The sequence below is a fragment of the Myotis yumanensis genome, unplaced genomic scaffold (assembly GCF_028538775.1).
Source record: "Myotis yumanensis isolate MYYU_CA2020_CCGP unplaced genomic scaffold, mMyoYum1.0.hap1 SCAF_1, whole genome shotgun sequence".
Taxonomy (NCBI): Eukaryota; Metazoa; Chordata; class Mammalia; order Chiroptera; family Vespertilionidae; genus Myotis; species Myotis yumanensis.
The window spans coordinates 123793094-123818728 of NW_027223752.1; the positions used below are offsets into that span (position 1 = coordinate 123793094).

General features: G+C 34.1%; 1 protein-coding gene and 1 pseudogene across 1 annotated transcript in view; one reads left to right on the top strand and one right to left on the bottom strand.

The window, feature by feature from the left end:
- MDGA2 (MAM domain containing glycosylphosphatidylinositol anchor 2) overlaps positions 1-10824 on the top strand; it is a 339368-nt gene extending 328544 nt beyond the window's left edge. Inside the window, exons 13-14 of the mRNA XM_070431541.1 lie at positions 4140-4245; positions 7231-10824. Of these exons, the coding sequence (XP_070287642.1) occupies positions 4140-4245; positions 7231-7319 (195 nt within the window). The 3' untranslated portion in view covers positions 7320-10824. The remainder of the gene's footprint in view (positions 1-4139; positions 4246-7230) is intronic.
- Positions 1730-2903, bottom strand: LOC138998774 (NADH dehydrogenase [ubiquinone] iron-sulfur protein 3, mitochondrial pseudogene; annotated as a pseudogene).
- Positions 10825-25635: the final 14811 nt, after the last annotated feature.

Genomic DNA, 25635 nt, shown 5'->3' on the forward strand with positions numbered 1-25635 from the left:
GGTAACTGAGAATCAAAGTGAATGTGCATATTTTCAGATTTCACTGCTGAAGCTCTATAAAGATGATTTAATACATGCTACTAAGGGATTTTCATTTAATAAAAATGTCAGGAGAATAATATTTAAGGAGACAAAGATAAGTTTGCCTGATTTTTTTTTTCTATTTTTGTGGATGTGCCTTCCCTGCTCCAAAGTGTTTAACATTTTAAAGTCAGTAAGGGAAGTTTTGAAGTGCTGTGGGCAATGACAGGGTCATTCCAGGGAAAGCAGCTTTGAAAGTACAGGAATGATTTTGATGACTTATATATTTTAGTTTTTAGTTTTAAAATAACCCCATTATTTTTGTATAAATCTTTATTGGTGAAAGTATTACATATATCCCCCCGCCCCCATTGCCTCCTCCCACCCAAGCCTTCACCACCCACTGTCTGTGTCTATGGATAACCCTGTTATTTTATCTTGACTCTTATCTCCAGGTAACAAGAACTTATTGAAAATAATTCTGTACTTTAAATAAGAAACACTGTGGTGAATTTCACTATCTATTCACCTCTGCCTAGCTAAGATGGAGAATCTATGTACTCCCAAACCTGTTTCTCGAGCATCCCTTCCCGTAAAAGAATTCTGACTTCAGCTTCTGTTTTAAATCTGTGTGAGCAGGTGCAGAACTTTTTACCCTACCCTTACTATCCTGTTCACCAGCATCTCACTTCACGCACAAAGCATGTCCCTTTATCTTGGCCACGACTACCTTGTAAATCCTGAATTTTACTCTGTGAGCAGTGTTCACTCCCCTTCCTTTCCCTCTCTGTCTTTTAAAATGAAAAGTCTTGGTGGAAAGAATTTTCCTCTTTACCATACAAAATTTTCCTGAATAATGCATTCCTGTTCCTTCCAGAATTAAAATTGGAGTGTAAGTCAGAAATCTACACTTTATTCAGTTCAATCCCTTAAAATACTTTCTCCAAGATAACATTCCATTTATGCTGTTATTTTCAGGAGAGAAGACTCAGCATCCCATAACTAAAACTATAAAGGGGATGAGAATAACCACTGATTTAGTCTAACATTGATTCTCTACCAGATAAGTGGCATCAATCCAAAAGATTTAAAAACACATGGTTACCTGGCTGGTTTGGCTCAGTGGATAGAGTGTAGACCTGTAGACTGGAGGGTCCAGGTTTGATTCCCGGTCAAGGGCACATGCCTGGGTTGCTGGCTCGATCCCCAGTAAGAGGCGTGCAGGGAGCAGCCTATCAATGATTCTCTCTCATCATTGATGTTTCTACCTCTCTCTCCCTCTCCTTTCCTCTCTGAAATCAATAAAAATATATTTAAAAATACATGGTTAGCAAAAATGATGCCTTCTCACAGATGGAGTGCTATAGGGGCAGTTTTTAATGACTTTAAATAACCATGTGGTCTAAACGTGTATAAAAATGTTTTGGAATTTATTCACCTCAATTTTAACAATTCTGAATTTGTTCAGAATTGCTAAAAAATAAGTTTAATGTTTAGCAATTACAATAGGTACTGGTTAAATAAATATTTATAAGGTGGAATATTGTGCAGTCATTAAAATTTCTCCTTTTCCATATTCAGTGTTCTTGAATGTTTATACTATGGGTATTTATTTATTTTTTATTTGGTGAATCTAAGTAGGATTTTATTTACATGGACACTCAATTACAGATAAGGCGCTTTCTAGGATCCATATGCCTTCCTGGAGCTACTTGGTTTCGGGTTTCTTGTCTCAGGCTTCAAGCTTGAGACTCTCAGCGGCTGGGGACAGGCAGGGAAAGCTTCCCGAGGACTATTCAGGGCAAACTTGCGAACTCCTGGGCCAACTCCACCGGCTCAGCCACCGCCCTTCACCTCATCATCTCACCTCATCATCACAGGGGAACTCAGCCAGACAGGGGGAGTCTTTCCTGAAAGGCTGTCCCTCAAAGCCATCGTCTGCCAGGATCCTTCTTAGGTCAGGGTGGTTGGCAAAGAGGATCCAAACCTGCCTCAGCTCTCCCTCTCATGCTGCCTTGTACACAGAGCCCGCGGACTGGGGTGTCAGCTCATCCGAAGGTCTTCACAGGGACGGGGAGGGGAAGCAGAGACAGCGGGCTGTAAACAATCCCAGCCGTTTCTGCGGGGTTGGGGCGCCCACTGCCATCAGGGCAGCCAAGGGTTCCAATTGTGTATGTGAGATCCCCGAGGAAAGCCAGCCCTGGAATGACCCCATCAGGCGGACACAGACCTCTGACTCATTGGCAGGACACCCGCACTTGCTGGATGTCCTTGGGCAGGATTGCAGCCTCCTACTCTCCAAAGCTCAGAGCTGTTTGTGGGCCACGCCATCCCGTGGTCCTACAGTGGGGCACTTGCCAGCTGCAACGCTTTCCCTCCTCCCAGGCAGCAACAGCGCGAGGGGCGCCCCACCACCCCCACCCTGGGCGGCACCTTGGCCTGCCCCACCAGGCCCTCTTGGTGGCCGCCCCGTTCCCAGGTGCTGACCTTGGGGATTTTCTTTAATTCTCACTTGTGATTTAAACAGTCATGTGAGGGTTGTTTGGCCACTTCCCAGATACATTCCAAAATACCACCCCAAGTCATATGGGAGCCATTATTTCTAGACAGCCAAGCATGCTTCCTTGACAATGCTAGGGACGAGCATCTGTATACTGCCAGCTGGGTTCAGAAGAGTTTAGCGCTGGCCTGCAGTGTTGTTTGTTGTTGTTGTTGTTGTTTTGTTTTGCTTTGTTTTTCTCTTATTGATTAAGGTATTACAACTGTGTGCTTATCCTCCCCACCACACCCCCATTGGGCCTGCAGTTTTTTTATGACTTCAGTGATACAGAACGTTTTGGATGTTCTTCTAAGAAATGGCTTTGGGCACTCTTTATTGACATGCCTCAACATAAGTGAGCAGGAAAACCTCTTTATAGAAATTAAATATGAGTTAAAACTTCTCAATATTTTTCTCCTTCAAGTTATGAAAATTATTCTTATTTTTATGGATGATGTCTAAGTGGGGACAGGGACTCCATACTAAAGTTGGTAACGAATTGATTTGCCTACAATTAGTTCAATCAATGAAATTATAAAGGTGGCTTCTCAAATAATGCCTAAATTCTCTGAAAATCACCACAAATTTGCCTTTAAGCAGCCATATTAAAATACCCCCAAAGATAAAATACTAAAACAAAAGTTTTGGTCTTCATATAAATAGACTTTCACCCTAAATTGTTGCAATGAAATAAGGCTAGAAATTGTATTAAAATGCACACATCAGCTTGATGTTAAAAAAATTGCTCTTTATTAAGCTAATTATTCTCTGGAAAGACCAAAACAGACATTTTATTTTGACATGTAGAAATTTTTTCTGGGAATATAGTCACAAAATACATAGGTTGCCTTTTAGTATCAAACAGATTAAAAGGTTTTACTGGAAACAAAAAATAATTAAAAGGTTATAGAGAAAATTCTGAGTTGTTTCTGTAAATAAAATAATTGCTATAATAATTTGCTGATTGTCCTTATATTGACATTGTATCCAGAATTTAACAATAAAGGAAGGTTATTTTACTCCTTATTCTTTCAACACCCGTATTAAGCCTCAGTGCAAGCCAATGTTCTAGATTCTGGAAATTCAAAGGTCGGCTGCTAGATATGATAAACCCTTGCTCTGAGCTTCAAAAAATATAATATTGTTGTAGAGAACCCAGAACAGATTCATTCCTTGAAACATTTCTAAAAAAAACTGGTGTTATGTGTTAAGAGAAATTTGGAAGGAATCTTTTTCAGAGAGATACTGCTCAAACAAAACTTTTCCTTACCCCAGAAAATGAAAAGTAATAGGGTTTATAGTAGGTGTTTTATTATATCATTCAACTAAGTGTAGCATTGTTTTAAAACCAATGCAGAGATTTTGCTGTAAAAAAAAAAAAAAAAAACAACAACTTATACTATGCAAGGCATATCCCATTATGGTTTTTACTAAGATATTTTGGTTTTTATAAGTAAGAATTTTGAAGACTATTGAGTGTAAAAGATGTTTGGAATGTTGACAATTTTAGGTTTTGCTCATAAGTTTCTCAATAGAAATTAAAGCTCTACATTTAGGTTTGTTTCATTCATATTTGTAGCTCATTTTTGAAGGTATTCGAGGTCCTGGCATAGAAGGTGACATTGCCATTGATGATGTATCAATTGCAGAAGGAGAATGTGCAAAACAAGACCTAACGACTAAGAGTAAGTGTCTCTTTTTTAATTGGTTTGATGAGATGTTAATGTAAATACTATATTAATGTAAATTAATATATTCTAATTTAAAAATTTATTTTTAGTTTGTTTATTTAGAATTTCTTATATTTAAGAAGCTAAAATTTTGAGGATAACTTAAAAGCAAAGTATTAAATTTGGCTGTATGCTTGTTTAGCCTAAGAAAAAATATAATTTTGATTTAGGTTTATGATTTTTAATTGGGATTTTAAAATATTTTGGTTGATATTATTAATTTCAGAGGTTTTTCAACTTAAAATATTTAATTAATCTATATACTCAGCATATATTTGAACAGACATAGTGCTTTTTAATCCCCCAGTTTATGAAAATATTTCTTAGGTTTTACGTTTGTTAAACATTTTAACAGGTTTAATATTTTTAACAGTCTTAACAGGGTTTTCCCAAAAATGTATACACACTTTAACAGCTGATAGCTCAATTTTGAAAATGAAATGTTTTTTAATAAGCACTTCCTTTATAATTATTCAAAGTGTGTATATACATTTTTGGGGGACACCCTATATTAAATAATGAATTAGCCCTATTTTTTAAAATATATTTTTATTGAATTCAGAGAGGAAGGGAGAGGGAGAGAGAGAGAGAAACATCAATGATGAGAATCACTGATTGGCTCCTGCACAACTCCCACTTGGGACCGAGCCCACAACCTGGACACATGCCCCCAACCAGAGCCGAACCCGGGACCCCTCAGTCCAAAGGCCAATGCTCTATCCACTGAGCCAAACCAGCTAGGCCTAGCCCTATTTTTTTTTTTCTGGTATAATTAATCTCCTTCTACCTGCACCACAATCAATTGCTTGGTAATTTGGTTCCACATTTATTCTGGTTTGAATATTATGGTTTAATGATGTCTTCAAATGTTATTTTTCACTACAAATCAATTTTTATATAAAAGAGGTTTAAATAATGCAAAAACCATCAGAGTGTGTATTGAGCTGCTTCTTAAAAACTTCATCTTCATATTGTTCATTTGAAGTTGAGAAACCTCAAATCATTCCTATTACAAATTTTTCCAGTTGAAAGATTTTCATAGGACCATCTGGAATCCTTACTTTTGTGATCACATAAAGAGGTATAAATGCAACTAAATTTATAAAAATAAATTCATCAATTATTCACATACAAAAGGAGCATGAAAGTCAATTTTGTATTAAGTCTAGAGCAAATCTGAGTCTTTGTTAATTGAGTATAATTAGTAAGAAATTATATCAGTCTAGTTGTTGAAAGTCATGTTTGTACAGCTACCCAGTGATTGCTCTCTCATATGAACTGAATTGATTACATCTTTAAACATTGTAATGAGATGTTTAAAAAGACAAAAGCTAAAATTGTATATAACAATGAGCCATTTTGCTCATAGATTTACCTTCTTATCATTACACTTAGAATTTCATTTCAAGGAACACATTTGTAAATTTCACCCTGTGTCAGGCTAATTTCGCTTTAGAAAACTAATAGCTAAAATGAAATAGGTTTGTCAAATGCACAGAAAAGCATGCTTTCTCCTCAGAGGGACTGGGATTTCCCCTGGATTTTATAATATGAATCAGTGACAGTAACATATTAACCAAAGATAGTTACTATCTTACAAAGAAAATTTACATTTGATAACTTAATCACTGAAAAATATTATAGACTAAATTCAATAAGATGAATTAAACTTTCCAAATGATGAAAGCAAGAGAACATAATTTACTTCTGAAATAAGAAAGCAGAAGTAAAAGTAGAGACAGTGAAATGATAACGAAAACTTATAGGAACTTTATTATTACACAATAGAATGTTTCCTTAAAATACTAAATCCAGAGAAATGTGGGGCTGTCTTAGACAAAATACATCTATAAGTATTAAAGTTAATTATTTTAGCTTCTGTTAATCAGAGGCAACACATAATCTTAATTAAACAAAATATATTCTATTTGGTGTGAGGAAGTATTTTGTTAATTTGTACTATTCATCATTTATGAAATTCATTTGGATGAATAGCGTTCAATGAATATTAAAGTAATGTAAATTTCTAAGTACAAACCAGTTTGGCAGTCAAAAGCCTCTTCCTAACTGCTCAGACTCCCAATCCTTCTAGGGCAGTAAATGACACTGTGGCCCACCCACACTGTCAAAAGCTGAGATTGTGTGTCTCTTATTTTCAAAACTCAGTTCTCCCCTAGGTGAGAGCCATGTTGTAACTTAAGCCAGGTTAATGAATTATTGGGTTTACCTGCTTTAGCATCCCTAGGTAGGGTATATGTCCTAAGAGGTATGACCTGAACTTGAGGCGTTAGGTGAAATACCAATTGTAGAAGGAATCTCAAGGCAGAGTGCTGGAAGATATATTTTAGTTAGAATGGACTTCATAGTGCTTCTAAAAATTACACTAAAGAGATAATTATTTAATTTATAAATGTTGGACTGATCTGAATATATATAATTCACTATTTGCAGTAGCTAATTTCAATACCCATAACAATTCCTTCCTAGTTTTCATCAAGTGTAGTTTTTCTCTGTCTTTAAGCTTAAACATTTCTGAAAGCTTGTGTGTGGGGGGGAGGGGGAAGGGGGGGGAAGCTGACCATTAGGTTTCCTGAGAATTTTCTATGTGTGCATGCTTTCATGTGGCTAACAGAACTCAGGTTGAGTGCAGCCACAAACCTACACAAGTATCTTCTGAACAGTTTTTATAGCATTTTATATCAATTTAAATCTGCAAATATGTTTAGCAAGTGCCTAACCACATATTAAAATGATAGTCCTTTCACTTGTCTTGGAAATGAAGCTGATAAATAAAACTGAAAAGAAAAAAAAAAAAGTTTTCCAAAATTGTTTTCGTATACAAAAAATGTTTCATTAGTTTACCAAAGTGGAGCTGTTTGTTGCATGGAATACTTATTTTTTGTTTGGTTGTTTCTTGGCATTTGTTTTCCTTGTCTTTAGATTCCGTTGATGGTGCTGTTGGAATTTTAGTACATATATGGCTTTTTCCAGTTATTGTCCTCATCTCTATCCTGAGTCCTCGAAGGTGACCTTATCCTGGCAGAGGCTATAAAAGATTCACCAGGCACTGGCATGAAGAGTCTTTGTAAATGGACATTGAAAAAACAAACTACCAAAGATTCCTCCACTGACTACTGACTCAAAAATAAAATAATAAAAACAAATTTTTTAAGCACTGGGGATAAAAAGATGTCATGGAAGTATAAGTTATTCCAAACTGCGTATACAAGATAGTCTTGACCTGAATAGAGAAGAGACCTTCAGGTGCTTTTGTGGCTAAAACGATCACAGTGTCATCTGGTCGTCTGGTTGAACTCTGGGGGGAAAAAAAAGAGCTATAGAAATTCTTGTCAAAGCACAAAGTCTTGGCTGGTTTTGTTTCAAATGAATAGTTTGCTTGTTACCATGGAAACCTAATGGCCTGCCAACAAAAACCTCACTGTAAACAGGGTACGTGAAGAGCTGGCATTTATTTTCCTTTGGAAAAGCTTTTACGTAGAGAATTCAATAAATGTAGGCCCTTTTACCTTTGGTTGTTACCCTTCCTTGAAAAGAACCTGAACTCAGAATTATTTAAAACATTCATCCTCCCCACCTATCCCCACCCAACCTTTATAATTTGTATTTGTTTTCCTCCCATGGCTAAGCTAGATAACTGTGTGCTGTCTCTTTTTGCATGCACTGCTATCCAGGATAGTCAACCTGGGCTTACATAACACACAGGCTTATCGGAGTTTGCTCGCGGCCACTTGAACGCCCAAACTGTCATCTGTTCCAGTGAAGAAACCAAACCACCATCTTTTATAAATTGCCATGGAAACTAAGTGCCTTCAATGAAACAAGCCTGAATAATTTCCAGCTCAGAAGCTTGCACTGCTAAGAGTGGTTTGTGTAAAACTATTTTATAAACAAACTGCAGAGCCGAAACGTGCAAATTGCAGGCAAGACAACAAAGCCGCTTCTGAAGAAGAAAGGACCGAAGCTGCTGCGGAAGCCCATGCAGAGGAGATACTTGTTTGACCAGACAGCCATGGCCTTTCAGCTTTTTGTCCTTTAGAAAGTAACGTCCACTGGGACCAGACAAGGGAGCAACTTTTTTTCTTCCAGGTTATTGAATGGGTCAACCAGAGCAAAAGGTTAAGATAATACTCAGCTCAAGAGTGATTTTTCACTCTCACCTCCATCCGAAGTGAAATTGGCCCTAGCTTTAGAGGGAACAAGAAAATGTTTGTGATTTCAGTGCATACAAACTCTACAGCGGAACTGGGCCTGAAAAATCTGGCTTTATTCTAAACTCTGAGGGTAACATGCCTCTGCCCTTAAGTCAGACTCTGTGCAAATTGTGAAATATTATTTTATTATTTTACAAAGATTAAAAAACACTTTTACAGAAAAAAAACAAAAACCTGTAAAAATGATTTTGAGCTACCTGAGGATAAATCATACCTTTAACCAGCCAGTTTTCCAATGCATTGTAAATTTCACTTAAACCTGTTGGTTATGAAAATTTGAAGATCTCTTTCCTTAAATTATCTCAGCTTTTAACTTCATTTAAGACTTTTGTCTAAAGAAGAATATTCTTATTATTATGTTCTATCAACACCCCAGGATTTAAGAAAAAAACTGGTTATGCAAGTAATTGGGATATAAGTATTAAATTATACCATTTGCAAATATTAATATAAAAAGCACAACAAAATGTAGTGGGGAAATGACACAGCTTGATTTTTTTTAAGTCTATAGAAATGTTTGTGCAAATTCAATAATTCACCTTAAAAGATAACTTTACACTCTGTTCAATAAAGCGTCTTTCCAGGTAAGGTATGAAAAGCAGTATGTGTGTTTGTTGAGCAGTGTTCACTTACCACCAAAATGAGAATAGCTATACAATTTATTTGTTATGTCACCATGGGATAAACCTTCAGTGCTTCACGTACCTTAATGTCTACAGGAAGGAATTTTAATAGGAACTCCCTGATGCACTCTCCCACATTTGTCATACATGTAAAAAAAGTCAAATCTTTGAAAGTAAAACATGAAACAAATATGAAGTTGGAATTAAACGTGTATTTTCATACTTAAAGAGGGGACTAGTTTGAATATCTAAGTAGTGATAGAATTGAGCCAAGCCAAATCTTTTAAATTAAAATGGATAAACACATGAATTTCATGACTTATTTGAAAAAATCAGGCATATTGTTGTGTTTGTTTTTTATGTGTTTTTTTTTTTTCAAAATTACAGTCATGCCAAAGAGATAAACAATATTTGGGACACTTAGCTTAACGTATACTAAATTTTCCTTCAGTTTGCCTTCCATTTTGTGTGGCAACTGTCTTCTTTTCTCCATTATCCCGTATTAGTGGACCATCATTTTTATTGATTTCCTGCACACTCATTGCTGGTAATATCAATAAAAAGGTTTAGCTCTAAACAGAGGCTTAACTCATTGCTGCCTTCTTTTCTTAAACTTTGATTTGAGTCAGGATTTTACAAAAAACTAAAAAAACCTATATTCAAAATATTTGGATATACATATGTCATTTTCAGGAAAACAAGTCTCCATTTCTTCAAAGTAGCTCTACACAAAGAAACAGCTGTAAACTGAAAGTTTCAATCCTACTATTAAACATTAATAAGGTATTAAGACATTATTACCTTTCACACTGTAAAAATACACAAGGCTTCAGAAGTTCATGAGAACTGGCTGGTACTTCAAAATTAATTTTGATTAAATTTTTGAGAAATTGCTGATGAGTGCCAAGAACAAAGGGCAATCAGAATTGCAAAGCAATCATATTTATTGATATGGTAACAAAGTATATATCTCAAGTGGGTTCTGGATCATTTATGTAAACCAATAAACAGAATTAGAATCAATGTTTTTCACTCCCGATCAAATGTTTCATTGTTTTAATTGAAAGTCAATGGATAAAATGCAGGAATTTTTAAATTGGGATAAGTGAAATAAATGTAAATTGTGTTAAGTAGTCTCTTCTTTAATATTAGTGATAATAATGACAATTTACCTGTTTACCAACTGCCTTCCTTTTCCTAATATTTTTTGTGTATAAGTTGAACTCACTAAAATATCCCCCCTTTTCTTTTTTATAACATATTTTAAGCGTGATGGATGTCAATCTCTTTTCTTCTTTTATAGGAAGGCATCAGACAGTGGAGATTTTAATTTCCAGGAGAAAGATTATACTATATAATCTCCTACTGCCAGTAATTGATCCTTGCTTAATTAGGAGCATTACTTGGTTTCATCATTTCAAAGACACTTGCTTCTCCACATTTTAACATCTCTGCAATTGGCCTATTTGAATTTCTATTGGTGACATTGCTATGTAGTGATATATAAAATTATACTGCATCCAAAAACTGATGACATTTAGATATGAAAAGTCACAAAAGTTTTCAGAAGTCACAAATCATGCCCAATATTATTACTTTTCATTAGTAACAGTGGCCCCATTTTTGTGGAATTTATATTAAATACTCATTGTGCATTATTTAAAAATAACATCTTTTATTTTGTGCTTTACAATCTGAGTCTTCTCTTATGTTCATATTCATATATATATATATATATATATATTCCTACTTTTTTATGTTTCCTGCTACATATTTTTTAGTTCCATCACGAATTATAATATGCTATGTATCGCTGGTTTAAAATGTTTTTTTCAGTTTCATGTGATTAAATTTTCTTTAAGACTTGAAAGATCCATGGTATTGGACAATGCCATGAAATAGGCTAAACTAATGGTACTTCATATACATCACAGAACTGACTTTGCATGGCAATAAAGTATGATAATCAGAATCACAAAACAGCTAGTCACTTATATCATGTTATAGATAGTACAAATAATCTCATTCATTACTTTCATATTTTAAAATATGACAAAATATGAGTGACAACTGTACTAACTTTTCACCAAACATGCATTTTTATTTTAAAGACTATAATAAACTTATTTGTCAAAATGTGTAATTTGAGAACAATTAATTTAGTTCAGTACTTGAAATCGTATGAAACTGGCTGTGGTATTTTTCTTGCTCTATTTTTTTTTTTTTTTTTTAGTGATTTGAAAGATGATGACAGGCTAATCTGATTTTAATAAGTGATTTCAAAGGATTCTTTTGAATGCATGTTCTTTATCAAAAAGTTTTTTGTGTTTTGGTTTTTTTTTAATGTGCCTTTCGACTATCAGGGCCTTTCAAGAGACATGTAAACTGGAAAAAAATTTACTCTCCATTCATTTTTTTCTTGGTTGATGACTACTTCTTACTAATTGCTTCGTCTGTGTCTCAACAAAGCAGAAGGTACACTCTTCTTGCAACTGGGTAGTTGATGTCAATGAGGAGTTATTACATTTTCTGTGAAAACAATAAAATCATAGGGTTCAATCCCAAGCTATTTTTCTTCCTACAATGTTCCCTTTGTAGCTAACTAGTTTAATTAGTTTTCTTAGTGCTTATTTTTAAAAAGCAATGTCTCTGGCATTTTCTACTTTAACTTAGGAGAAAAGCTACCACAGACTGATCAGACCTTTTTTCAAATCTGATATAAAAAGTTCTTTCCTGAGTATACATAATATTTATAAATAAATATGTATGTTATTACATAGAAAATGTAAGACTTAAAGACTTGAAATTTTAATGTGAAATATGTCAATTCAGAATCAATCCTTTATATGTTTATGTCTGCTTAGAAACAGAAGTGAAAGTTAAGAAGAAATAAATATTCCATATATTTGTAAATGGACTACTTAATTGACATTATTAATATAAAACTGAATAAATTATGAGTGGTGATTACACTACCCTGAACCCACATTGAGTATATTAAAAATAAAGAATTGGAATTCAAAATTTTGTATAGGGCAGAGGTTAAACTCTGGGTAGAAAATGAAATAGTTTTCTCAAGGGAATATTTATAAGTGATTGAATTTAATTTCAATTGTACTAATTTTCCATGAGTTGAGCTACAATGTATTCTTAGTTTTCAATGAAATGATGGCAAATTCTATGAACTAGAGATTAGTTCATTAGTTTCAGTTTGTTTTCCTATGGCTCTTAATTGTCCTGGATTTCCAGGATATTTTTATTTCTTGAGTCTCGTCAGTATAATTAAATGTATAAGTTTAATCAAATATACATTGTGTTAAATTTATATTGAATATTAGATACATTTCAGATCTCAAAATTTAGATTTAACTTACTTTTCCTTTGATATTTTCCTTTGGCTAAATAGTTTCAGATAGTTGTATGTTTTCTTTTTCCTTTGGATTTTCTTTCAATAAATAAAATTATGTTAACTACTCTATTAGTGTTTGGGGGAAATTTCTGCTGTCAATAAGAACTTAAGATAAAAATAGAAAGATATATAAATGGCAATTATATTTGTAAATTAAGATGAATATTCATCATTTCTCTCACTATTAAAAAGCTCTTATAGACTCAACACTGCAGTGAAACACAATTAGCCCATTAAAGATATTTGTTGACTTTTACGTTCTTTGTGAGGGATCATTATAAGATTGTATTAAACAAGTCGGCACTATAATAATCCTGAATGAAGTGTGCTTTAAAAACCATGGCTTAATGTAATATATCTGGTCTTCTATATGATATTCGAAATAATTGACTGCAGGTTAAGAACTCCAATGTTATTGAGGATGATAATTTTAATCACATATTTCATGGGGGCACTAGGCTAAATGTGGGTTTTCTGAGGGAAACAAGTATTACTACTTGACAATGATTTGAGTAAACAATGTATAAATGGAATCCTGAAAACTATCTCGCTTAGCATTGGTTTTCTACTGCCTATTTAGCTTAGTTTTCTCTTGATCTTTAGTATTATATCTCTAAACATATCACAAAATTGTGAAAATGCAAATACAATCAACATTAACAGACCTATTAACCATGTTTAAAAGTCAGCTCAGCTGCTCCCTAAAGTACATGTTAAAGTACTGTTTATTCTCCATAAGCTGTTTAGTTTGATAGTGAAATTAAAGACTTTACCAATATTTGATTTCCTGCAGTACTTATATTCCTTTAAAGTATTGTTGTTGCTTTTTTAAAAAAATTGATTTTAGAGAAATCTGAAGGGAGAAGGATAGAGAGATAGAAACATGGATAAGAGAGAATCATCCATTGGCTGCATCCTGCATGCCCTCTACTGGGGATTGAGCTACAACCTGGGCATGTCTCTTGATGGTGAATCAAGCCAGAGACCTCTTGGTTCATTGGTCAATGCTCAACCACTAAGCAACACCACTAGCAGGGCAAGTATTCTTTAGTTGTCTGCTTATGTGCTTCCCAGATGAAATTATAGCCTTCTACATGGCAAGGTCTATGACTTTTTACAAGTTTAAGAACTTTCAATTTACCTAGATTCTACAGCGATTATTGAATTAATGACTGCTAAATTAATCCATGATTTAGAGCTATATTTAGAAAAGACTTATTCAATGAACCTAAGCAATAAGCAGCAATGTCACCTTTCAGTTATAACGTCAATGAAATTTCATGGACAGAAGATACCTTCTACCGTATGTACTGAAAAAAAATGAGGAGTCAATGCAATTGAAACATCAGTTTAAGCATTTGCAATCCAACTTTCCAGCTTAACAGAAAATTATATTTCTTATTAAAAGGGAAAATGTTGTTAATGTTTGTGCAAACAGTCCTTATATGGTTAAACTATGGAAAACAAGACTAATTCTGCATGCTTTGTGTTAGATGGCATCATTATATATGAGTATAATACTACATAGAATATTATGTTTAATTTTACAATAGAGAGGTCATATGAGCTGAAGCTAAATTCAAAGACTTAACTCTTTTCTAGAGTTTGTTGTAGTAGATATTTCTTGGGATCCTATCGTTCACTATACATGAAGTATATTTAAACATGCAAATATTTTCAAGTTGTATAATAATTTGATTTACATACACCAAAATTGTAACAATGATTAAAAAGGGAAAATTCTATTTTTCTTCCCTTCATTTGCTGAAGTTTTTGATAGAGAAAAAGTATTCTTGTAAAATAAATGCTATTAAAATAAAAATACATTATAAAAATAATAAGATACTTATGTAGTTCTGGGTAATATTTTAGATAGCAAAATTGAATTCTTACACATAATAAAATGATGTAAAACAAATTAATTTTCAAAATTAGAAACCGTGTTGATCAGAAAGGACTATTTTTATTATTTTATTTTGTTTCTGCTTTGAATTTTATGTTTTAGCTTCCAAAATTAACACAATTCAACAGTCTAATGAGCCCAAAATAAGAGACTGTATAGTGCTAGTATGTAGCAACCCCACAAAAATTAATTTTGAAGTATATTAATATAAGTAATACAGTGTCTGTTATAATTTTTAATAAAATAAACAGGCATCTTTCCTTTTCTATTGATCTAGTTTCCTACAATATCATGTACAAGCCTTGCATGTACGCAAATAGTCTTTCCACTGCAGGAGTATCTGAGGGTATTGGAAGCAGACCCACTCTGAGCCTACATCCCACATTAGGGCCCGCAGTTCCTCACTCGGCAGTTCAATCCTTCATGCTGATGTTGCTTTGCCCACTTAGTCTTCTTTTAAGCTATAAATATGCCCATAAGGGAAACATATTAGTCTATAATATTTGGGGTCAACATTTTATCAGTTCACAGTCTTCCAACATCTAACAAAATAGACTGAGGAATCACTGGACTTATTGGAAGGGGCTTAGGAACAGGAAGGAAAGAATGCAAAGAGGAGATTTGTGTGGTATTTCAAGAACTACATTCATTTCACAATTTTCCTGAGGACAATTACAGAGTACATATCACAATTTTCCTGAGGACAATTACAGAGTACATATCCAGTACATAAAGCATAGATAGGATAAGAGAAATGTCAGGCTGCCAGATGCATGCAAAGGCTCAAAGAGAAAAATAATAGAGCTTCCTAAATAAAAACATAAAAGACAATGAGGTCACCAGGGTGGGCAGTGGGGGGGGGGGGGAGAGCATGAGATTAGATATGGATAATGCATTTAAAAATGAAAATAATCAAACTAGAGTGTTCACATTAGTAGAAAAGGGAGAAAAAGAAAATTACAAAACCAGATGTATTTTTTAGAGACACATAACCTAAAAAATAAAAGTAAAATGTCCAGATCAAGTAAGTTTGAAGAACTGCAATGAACATTTATACATATGCTTTAACATGTGTTCCTCTTGCTTTCTCTTCTTTCCTTTGCAGTGACTGTGGTTGCCTGGCTTCTCTGTCCACTTTCTCCTTCTGAGTTATGTAGATTCACTGATGTAGGTTAACCTAGAGCAGTGGTTCTCAACCTTCCTAATGCCGCGACCCTTTAATACAATTCCTCATGTTGTGGTGACCCCCAATTTCATTGCTACAAATTGAACATAATTAAAGCATAGTGATTAATCACAAAAACAATATGTAATTATATATGCGTTTTCCGATGGTCTTAGGCAGCCCCTGTGAAAGGATCATTTGACCCCCAAAGGGATCGCGACCCACAGGTTGAGAACCACTGACCTAGAGCAAATGTTCCTTTGAGATATACTTCAGCACACAAGTTCTTGTTTCGGGCTGCCTCTGTTCACATGCTATCTATACCATTTTCTCTTTAGATCAATTTAGTCAACTTCGTTAAGGTGCCTAACTCAGTTTCCTTTAAAACAGGGTTAATAGCAACAGTAAAAATATGGTATTTCACAGAATTTCCAGGAGGCTCAAATGAAAAAGACTATGTAAGACACTTATTTTCCTAGAGCTGAGCAAGCATTAGTGAGCACTAACTTCTTATTGATATGCTTGCTATTCTTTAAGAAAGAACAGTAAAGTTGAGAATCTTAATGTCTATTACACTGCATTGTGCCATGTTTGTAAATGAACATTTTCAAATTATTTCCATTTTCTCTAATAAGCTGCTTCAAGCCCATGCATATGCACACATTCATACATGCCATTAATAAATGGCATATATAATAATGATTTATTATATTCAAATTGCTTTCACACATATCACTTCATCTGTTCTAACCCATAATGATTAGTGACTTTCTCATGGCACATGTGAATCTAGGTGTCATTGGTGACATTGTGTCCTTTTCCCATCACCCTGCCTCTAACAGCATGTAGATGGGCACCTTTTCACAGTGTGACCCAGGACTGAAAGGAACAGTGCTTAATAAGCAATGTCTTTTTATTTCATTATCCAGTGAACTTCCGTACTGTGTCAAATATAAAACAGCACTGTTTTACATACTACTAAAAAGAAAAAACATATTTTACTATAATTGCAAGATACCATCAGTTATAACAGGCAATACTATCCCAGAGATGTTAAATTGTGAAAAAAACATGTATCTTAAAATTAATGAAATGTAGCGTCATTTAAAATTATACTAGATATTCATGCACACTTCATAGGGAAGCTGCTTCATGTATTATGATGCAGTTGGACTTTGAGTCTAATGAACATTAAAATCTTCTAGAGTGGTTGTTAAAAATACAGTTTCCTGAGGTTTTTAGTCAATAGAGCTGGGGGGAACCAAGAAGACATGTACTTTTAAATGAAACCCTTAAATAATTCTACTTATAATAAACATTGGTGTAGTGGAAAGAATGTAAGTTCCAATCCTAATTTATACCACTAGTACCTGTGTGACCTTGAATTGATGATTTAAAGTCTCTGCTTCTGCAGACATCTCAGCGAGGTCTGGGGTCAGAGTTCCAGAGTTCTGTGCTACACAATCTCCCTCAGTTCCCTTATCTGTAAAAGGGGGTATTGTATTATTTAATTTCTAAGCTAACATATGCGAAACACTTAGAACATTATTGACATACTAGAGGCCGGGTGCACGAATTCATGCATGGGTGGGGTCCCTCCGCCTGGCCAGCGATCAGGGCTGGCTGGCTGGTGGGAGGAACCGTGGGAAGTTGGCCAGCCCCAGGAGGTTGGCTGTGGGAGTGCACTGACCACCAGGGGGCAGTCCTGCATTAAGCATCTTCCCCCTGGTAGTCAATGCACATCATAGCTACTGGCCAGTTGTTTAGTCATAATGGTTGCTTAGGCTTGTATATATATAGAGATAACAAGCATTGCATAAGTCTTTGCTCACCTATAAAAATGGATGGTAATAATACTACCCACCTTGGGGGGGGGGGGGCGAGGAAGGACACATATGTAATACCCTTTGTAATACTTTTAGCAATAAAAAAAAATAATAATAATACCCACCTTATAAAGCCATGATTATGGAGCAGTACATATCTAGTATCTGGTAAAGAGAGAAGTGTTTGTTTGTTGTTTCTTTAATATTGACTTAATAAGGTAACATCTTTCACAATAAGTTCTTTAATAACTCATCTCAATGCTATGTCATTTCCTTTTCCTTGTTTTGCCTTGAAGATAGACAAGAAAGAATTTTCTATAATTTTTAATGATTTTATTTATCTGACAGGAAAAGCATTAGCCCCCAAATGAAGTAAACCCCCTGAAATTATTTTAAAATGTAAATTATTTTTTGAATTTTAGGATATAAAAATTTTATACATGTATTTATAAAATCTTTTTTATTTTAGGTTATAAAAATAAGTTCAAAAAATTAAGCACTTTTTAGTGAATGAGCACAAGTTTAGCATTCTTCAAAAGTTATCACTGAGATTTACATACGTGTTTACATTCTAGACAGAAGTCCTCATTTTTTAAATTAAGCTTTTATTTTTAGATAATTATAGACTCACATGCAGTTCAAGAGAATATGGAGACATCCTGTGTACGCTTTACCCAGTTTCCCCCGTGATGGCATCTACACTTGTGTGTGTATGTGTATTTAGTTCTATGTATTCTGGTTACATCTGTTGGTTCATGTAAAGACACAGTTCAATCTCCACAAGAACACATTTAGTGTTGCCTTTTTATAACCACACCCACTTCTCTCCTGCTTTCTCTCCTCCAACCCATCCTATATTCCTGGCAATAACTAATCTGTTCTCCATTTCTTTAGTTTTGTCATTTCAAGAATGTTATATAAACAGTACCATACAACTATGTAAGTTTTGGGTATTGACTTTCTGCACTCAGCATAATTTCTTGGAGATATATCCAAGCTGTAATATGTATCAGAAGCTTGTAACATTTTGGGGGAAGGGTAATATTGTACAGTAAGGATGCATTACAGTTTGTGTGCCCATACACCCATGGAAGGACATCTGGGTTGTTTGCAGTGTGAGGCTATTGAAGATAAAGCCACTATAAACATTCACATACACATTGTGGTGTGCAAGTAAGTTTTATTCCCATAAATGTTCAGGAGTGCAATTACTGGGTGGTGTGATAATGTATGTTTAGTTTTATAAAAAAATGACAAGTTGTTTTCCAGAATGGGTATACCATTCCACATTTCCACCAGCGTTGTATGAGTGATCTAATTTCTAGGCATGGTCACCAACATATAGTGTCATCACTACTATTTTTTATTCAAATATTCTGATAAGTGTGTAGTGATTTCTCATTGTGGTTTTGCATTTTCCTAGTAGCTAATGAGGTTTGCCATCTGAATATCCTCTTCTGTGAAGTGTCTAGCAATGTCTTTTTCTGCTTTCTAATTGAATTTTTTTTATTGTTGAGTTTTGAGAGCTCTTTTTATATTCTATTCATGTCATTTGGATGATATGTGGCTTTTAAATAATTTATTCATGTCTGTACCTTGTCATGTCATCCTCTTCATACATATTTTGTAAAGCAAAAGGTTTTCATTTTGGTGAGGTCCAATTTATTATTTTATTTTTTATGGGGATATTGCACTTGTAGTGTCAAGTCTAAGAACTTGCTAGCCCCAGGTAATAAAGATTTTCTCTCCGTTGTTCTTTTAAAAACAATATTGTCCTTATCTAAAGATGGAAAATTGGACAAATTTTAAGTCCTGTTATATTAGTTATATTTATTTTAGTTCAAAAATATTGATATTTTATCATAGCAATGATAGATGTAAAATAAAGAAATAAATGGAACTAACAATTTAGATATTTTAGATATTAAATCTAAATTTAGAATGGTCCATTTAAAATTAGTTATATGACATGGTATGACCAGTCTATAAAAACTTTCATGTAAGGATAAAGTTTCTTCATTCCAAGACATGCCCAAAGAATACTTCTTTTAAATTTTAAAATTATTCTTTAATGCTACTTACAGGAATTGTATCATGGAAAATCAGACAGCCATGCAAATAATCATGTATACGGATATCATAGCGGTTTTAATGGTGAAAACACTGGACGCAATCTAAATGTCCAATGGAAGGATTGAATAAAGCATATTTGTGCTCTTCCCATTATCTACTTCAGCCTGAGGACTGCCAATTGCATGAGGGATTTATTTCTTCCGAAGCCAGGGCCTATGCACGCACTCTAGTTCAAAAGAGCCAGAAATTAACACAACTCAAACCAGCCCCCTATTGCTGTGCACTGGCAGCCCTTAATCAATGCATAAAGCCCCAGCTTTCTCACCAGAGAAAACTGTGGTGCCTCTTCTACAAACAGTGAGCCAAGTTCATTATCCATAGTGGTCCGTAGATTAAGAGAGATTTGTTATCCAAGCCTTTCCTTCCTTTTATCACTTCCTCGTATCCCTACTAGAATTTCCTGGAATCACCTTCCAGATAAAATATTGCACTGAAACTTTGTCTCAAAGACTACTTCTGAGAGAACTAAATAAGACAATAGCTTATTTATGTAAGAGAGAATGAAGGCTCTCATAAATGGGTCAAACTTCATGCAACATATAAATATGTCTACTATATATTGTTAGGTTCAAAACATACATAGCATTACATATAGTATGATATATTTATAAAAATATGTATAATTCCTCCCATCTGAAAGGTGTGATTTAGAAAAGTTTCATTTTCTATTTTATTTCTGGATTTTGAATATTTTGAGACTAAACATATCTTAATTTTGAAGTCTGGAAAAAAACATTCCTGAGACTAGAAAAGGAAGAAGGAAGAGGAAGTAAGGCGAGGGTATAGAGTCAAAATACTCTACTTAGTGAGCAAACTTTAGATTGGAAATATTTAATTGAAAAAGGGAAAATCTTGTTTGTAAGTTAATGAAAATGGTAATATGAACACTAATTATGAATAATAATGAAGTGCTTCCATTGTCAGGAGAAATATGCAGAATTTCTGTTTTACAATATAATGTTCCTCAAGACTATTTTTTCACTTTTATTTTTTCCCTCCTGTACACTAATTATTGTTGTTCTCAACGAGAGCCTCTCAACTGTGTTTGTTTGTTCTGGAAAATGGTAACTGTATGTGAAAGTGATCTCCATCACAACGAGTGCATTTCTTTTCATCGTTCTGGCCTAGTTAGCTCTGCTGATTTAGGCCCGTCCTGGAGATTCACACCCCATCCTAATTAGCTGTGCACAGAGAGATAAACTCCATGGACACACACACACAATCCCAGCCAAACATCTGACCAATGCTTGTTATTGGTCAGCATGAGACTGTGATTGTGTGGTTAAATTAATGGTTTTCATTATGGCTATTGAGTAAAAATTTCAACACCTTGGTGCTGTTAATAATAACGCTGTTCCTCCAATATTGCTTATGTCTAGAGTGGCACCAACAGTCATTATAATACAAGCCAGAAAACCCACCTCGACACCTCCCTATTCTTCTCCCTTAGAGCCAATCCATCACTACTTGATGTTTTGGCTCCTGGGTATATTTTGAATCTCTGGTGTCACTACTATAGACAGAGTCACCAGAGGATACTGGTAACACAAGCAGTCGCTTCTCAGTGTAGACTTCTATTTCTGATACTACCACTCAGTCATTCTTCACCTTTTAGCGTGATTATCTTAAAATATAAATATAAGTTCACTCTCCTTCTTAAAGCCTTTTGATGGCTTCCCACTGCTTGCCAAGTAAAAGTTGAATTCCTTAAAGTGGCATAAAAAAAAAAACTTGCATGATCTGGCTTCTCACCCACCAGCCTCATCTCCTTTGTTCGCTGGATACTAATCTGCCACATTGCCAATCCTGTTAACTAACCTATAGCCGGCACTCAGCGCGGAGCTTTCTTCAGTTTCTCCAATCGGCCTCCATACCAAGGCTGGTGTGTCTGCTTTTCCTGTGCCTCAAATAACCAACACCCTCTTCCCCTTTTTGTCCAGTTCATTCCTGATCTCAGTTTATACAGATCTTCCTCTGGGAACCCTTCTTCATTATTTAGGCCAAATCAGTTTCTTCTATTATATTTTCCTACTATTTTCTTTTAGAGCATTTTTCAAATGTTTATTGAATATATATTTTTTTTTATTCTGAGTTTCCCTCACTGCACTGTAAGCTCTATGAAGCCAGAGAAAATAGGCTTATTTTGCTAACCATTTTTTTTTTTTTTAATTCAGAGTAGGTTGTCAGATATTTCTTAGGCAAAATTGAATGACTGTATATCCTCCACCTTCATCCTTTGGAGGCCACGTCCAAAGATCTCCCCAAAGATTTACTCCCTTTGGCCACTTTATTCATTTTTATAATGTTCATCACACTTTTTTAAAATTTCAAGATTACCAACTTTTTTACTACCAAAGTTGGTATATGTTTTCATGTTTGCTGGCTTTTCCTGATTATTTTGGACACTATCTATTGCCTGCATGCCACCTATTCTTTCTTCCATCTTTAACTATAAATATTTCCCACAGTCTATTTTAACTAGTCCCATCCCATCCACTGTCAGAACAATCTTTCAATGAATGGTGTCCAAACTGACCTTATTCTCCAGGCCTGCCTCTTTTATTAGTTCCTTTATCAGTTTTTTTAGATTAAATGTATTGTGGTGACATTGGTTAATAAGAAGATATATGTTTCCAGTGTCCAACTCTGTAATACATGATCTGTATGTTGCATTCTGTGCCCATCTCCCAAAGTCAAATCTTCTGTCACCATATATTGACCCTCTTTACCTTTTATTACCTTCCACTCTCCTTCCCTCTGATAACCACCATACTGATGCTTGTGTCTATGAGCTTTGTTTATTGTTGCTTTTTGTTTGTCAATTTGTTGTGTTCAGTTTTATATCTCATATCTGAGTGAAATTATATGGTCTTGACTTTTTCTCTCTTACTTATTTCACTTAGCATGATATTTTCAAGATGTAGCCATATTGTCGCAAAGGGAAGTATTTCATCTTTTCTTATGGATGAGTAGTATGGATGAGTACCACCTCTTCTTTATCCAATCATCTAGCAAGAAACACTTCAGTTGTTTCCATGTCTTGGCCATGATGATTAATGTTGCAATGAACATACGGGTGCATATATCTTTGTGAATAAATGTTTTCAAATTTGGGGGAGTAGATAAGAAGAAGGATTGCTGGCTACTTTGGTAAAACCATTCTTAATTTTTTGAGGAGCCGCCATAGTGTTTTCCATAGTGGCTGCTACTGAAAGAGAGAAATTGCCAGCCAGACCTGCATCTTTTAGATAGATTCGAGATTTATGCTGAGTACTACTCTCTATTGTCCAAATAAGTATTGATTGCCTCTTAATCACTGAAAACCAAATTCTTCTGAACTCTGAAATTATTCTCCTGAGTTCTCCATTTCATTAATTTGGCCACCAACATGCTACCATTTTTCTAGTGAACTATTTTCAGCTATGTTCAAAAGATGTAGAATCATCCTTGCCTCCATGTCCTTTGTGTCCTAATTTTAATCAGGACTGCCTCCTCACTTCTGTCATTTTCAACCCTTTTTAAACTCCATCCTGCTTTCACAGAAAATGACTTAAATTGTGTTTTGTCTAGACAGAGACTTGGTCTTTCTAAATAAAGTCCCACTCCTTTATAAAACTGTGGATTGTCAACACACCAGTGCCCAACTCAGGGATTCTTAATGCCTACTTTTTACATACTCGTTGAGATACAAATGCCTAAGTGTGTACCCACAAATTTTCTTAAATGTTTCTAGTGTAGTTTGCCAGATCACCACAACTGCAAATTGACTGAAAAGAATACCTTTCCTAGAATATATCCAGCCTTTCTCAGTTCTTTGAGATTGATGTGACTATTCCACTTGACTGGAGTGAGTTCTGGGTTATGATCTTGGTGGAAAAGCAGACGTTCTATCCATTTTGAACATTCATGTCAAATGATACTTTCTGTACTTCATACCCTTCTTGACATAATTAACATCTGGGGCACCTCTTTTATGAAATAGAGATATTGCTTTATATCATGACTATTGTGTCCTTGTCTTGTTTCCTTAATAAAGACTGTAAGCTCCTTAAGAGCAGGCATTATTCCTTATTAATTTTATGTTCCCTGCTATGCCAATTTCAGGAATTGGCATATATTAGGTGCTCAATTAATATTTGTTGAATTAAACTAAATATGTAGGAAACCAAACTAATAAAAATGTATTTACATAGAAAAATATTGAAGAAATCACTGAAATTTATACAATGGAATGTATAGAATAAAGAATTTATTATTTCTGTTGTATTATTTGTTTTATTACAAGATTTAATAATGTTTATGTTCATAATATTAGCTATCTTTAAATTTCTAATAAAAATTAATGTGGTGTTTCCAAATACTCATTTAAAATAGTCATAACAAATAATACCATATACCAGTGATGGCGAACCTTTTGAGCTTGGCATGTCAGCATTTTGAAAAACCCTAACTTAACTCTGGTGCTGTGTCACATATAGAAATTTTTTGATATTTGCAACCATAGTAAAACAAAGATTTATATTTTTGATATTTATTTTATATATTTAAATGCCATTTAACAAAGAAAAATCAACCAAAAAGATGAGTTTGCGTGTCACCTCTGACACGCATGTTATAGGTTCGCCATCACTGCCATATACATTTCATAGATCACAAAACTGCAGCACGAAAGTTTTATAACCTACTTAAGGTTACATGACTAATAAACACAGAATTAAAACCAGGGTCTTTCACATTTCTCCAAAGAGGACATACAGATGACCAGTAGACATGAAAAGATTATCATCATCACTAATCATCAGAGAAATGCAAATACCACAATGAGATATCACCTCATAGCTGTCGCAATGGATATCATCAATAAAACAAGCAACAAGTTTTGAAGAAAAGAGAACACTTGTGCATTCTTGGTGGGATTGCAAATTGATGATGCCACTGGGAAACCAGTACTGGGGTTCCTCAAAATATGAAAAAATAAAACTACCATACAACCCAGAATTCCAATTTCTAATACACTAATTCAAAAGTATATATACATCCCCATGTTCACTGCAGTATTATTTACAATAGTTAAAAAATGAAAGCAACCTAAGTGTCCATCATTAGACAATGGATAAAGAAGATGTGGTATAGATATACAATAGAATACTATCTGGCCATAAAAAAGAATGAAATCTTACCATTTGTGACACCATAGACAGACCCACAGGTTATTATGCTAAGTAAAATAAGTCAACTAGAGAAAAACAAATACCATAGAAATTCACTTATTTGTGGAATCTAAGAAACAAAATAAATGACCAAACAAGACAGAAACAAAGTCATAGATATAGAGCACAAACAAATGGTTGCCTGAGGGGAGATGATTAGCGAGCTGGGTAAAAAAGGTGAAAGGATTAAAAAGTATATATTGGTAACTACAAAATGTTGTGGGGGATATAAAGTACAGCACACGGAATACAATCAATGTAATTATAATAACTATGTATGGGGTAGGGTGGGTACTAGATTTATCAAGGGATCACTTTGTAGTTGATATAAGTGTCTAATAACTATTCTGTATACTTTAAATTAATATAATATGGAATATCAATGGTAATTTTACAACATTTTTTAATTTAAAATATAAAATATAATCAGGGTCTTTCAAGATTTGTGACCATAATATACTGTCTCCTAATCCAGTATTATTTGTTTACAGATATAAAATGAATTGATATATTAATGGAATTTAATGGTTTAAATTCTGTTTTATTAAGAATTATAATATGTACAGAATATATTCATCTGAATGTTCTGAAAGATGATGGAACAACCAGAAAAACTCTTTATTATATATTAAAAAAATAAGAAATGCAGAAAAATAAAATTTTTAAAAATAAAAAAGAAGAAATGCCAATAATTAGAATGTATCAGTTATTTGATATTATGTATACACACAAGTAGTTGTATATAAATGTATACAAATGTATATCTGCATATATATGTGTATAATATCTGATTGAAAATTCTAGCACATGATTACCCCTCCTAACCTCATCTTCTTAGAATAAG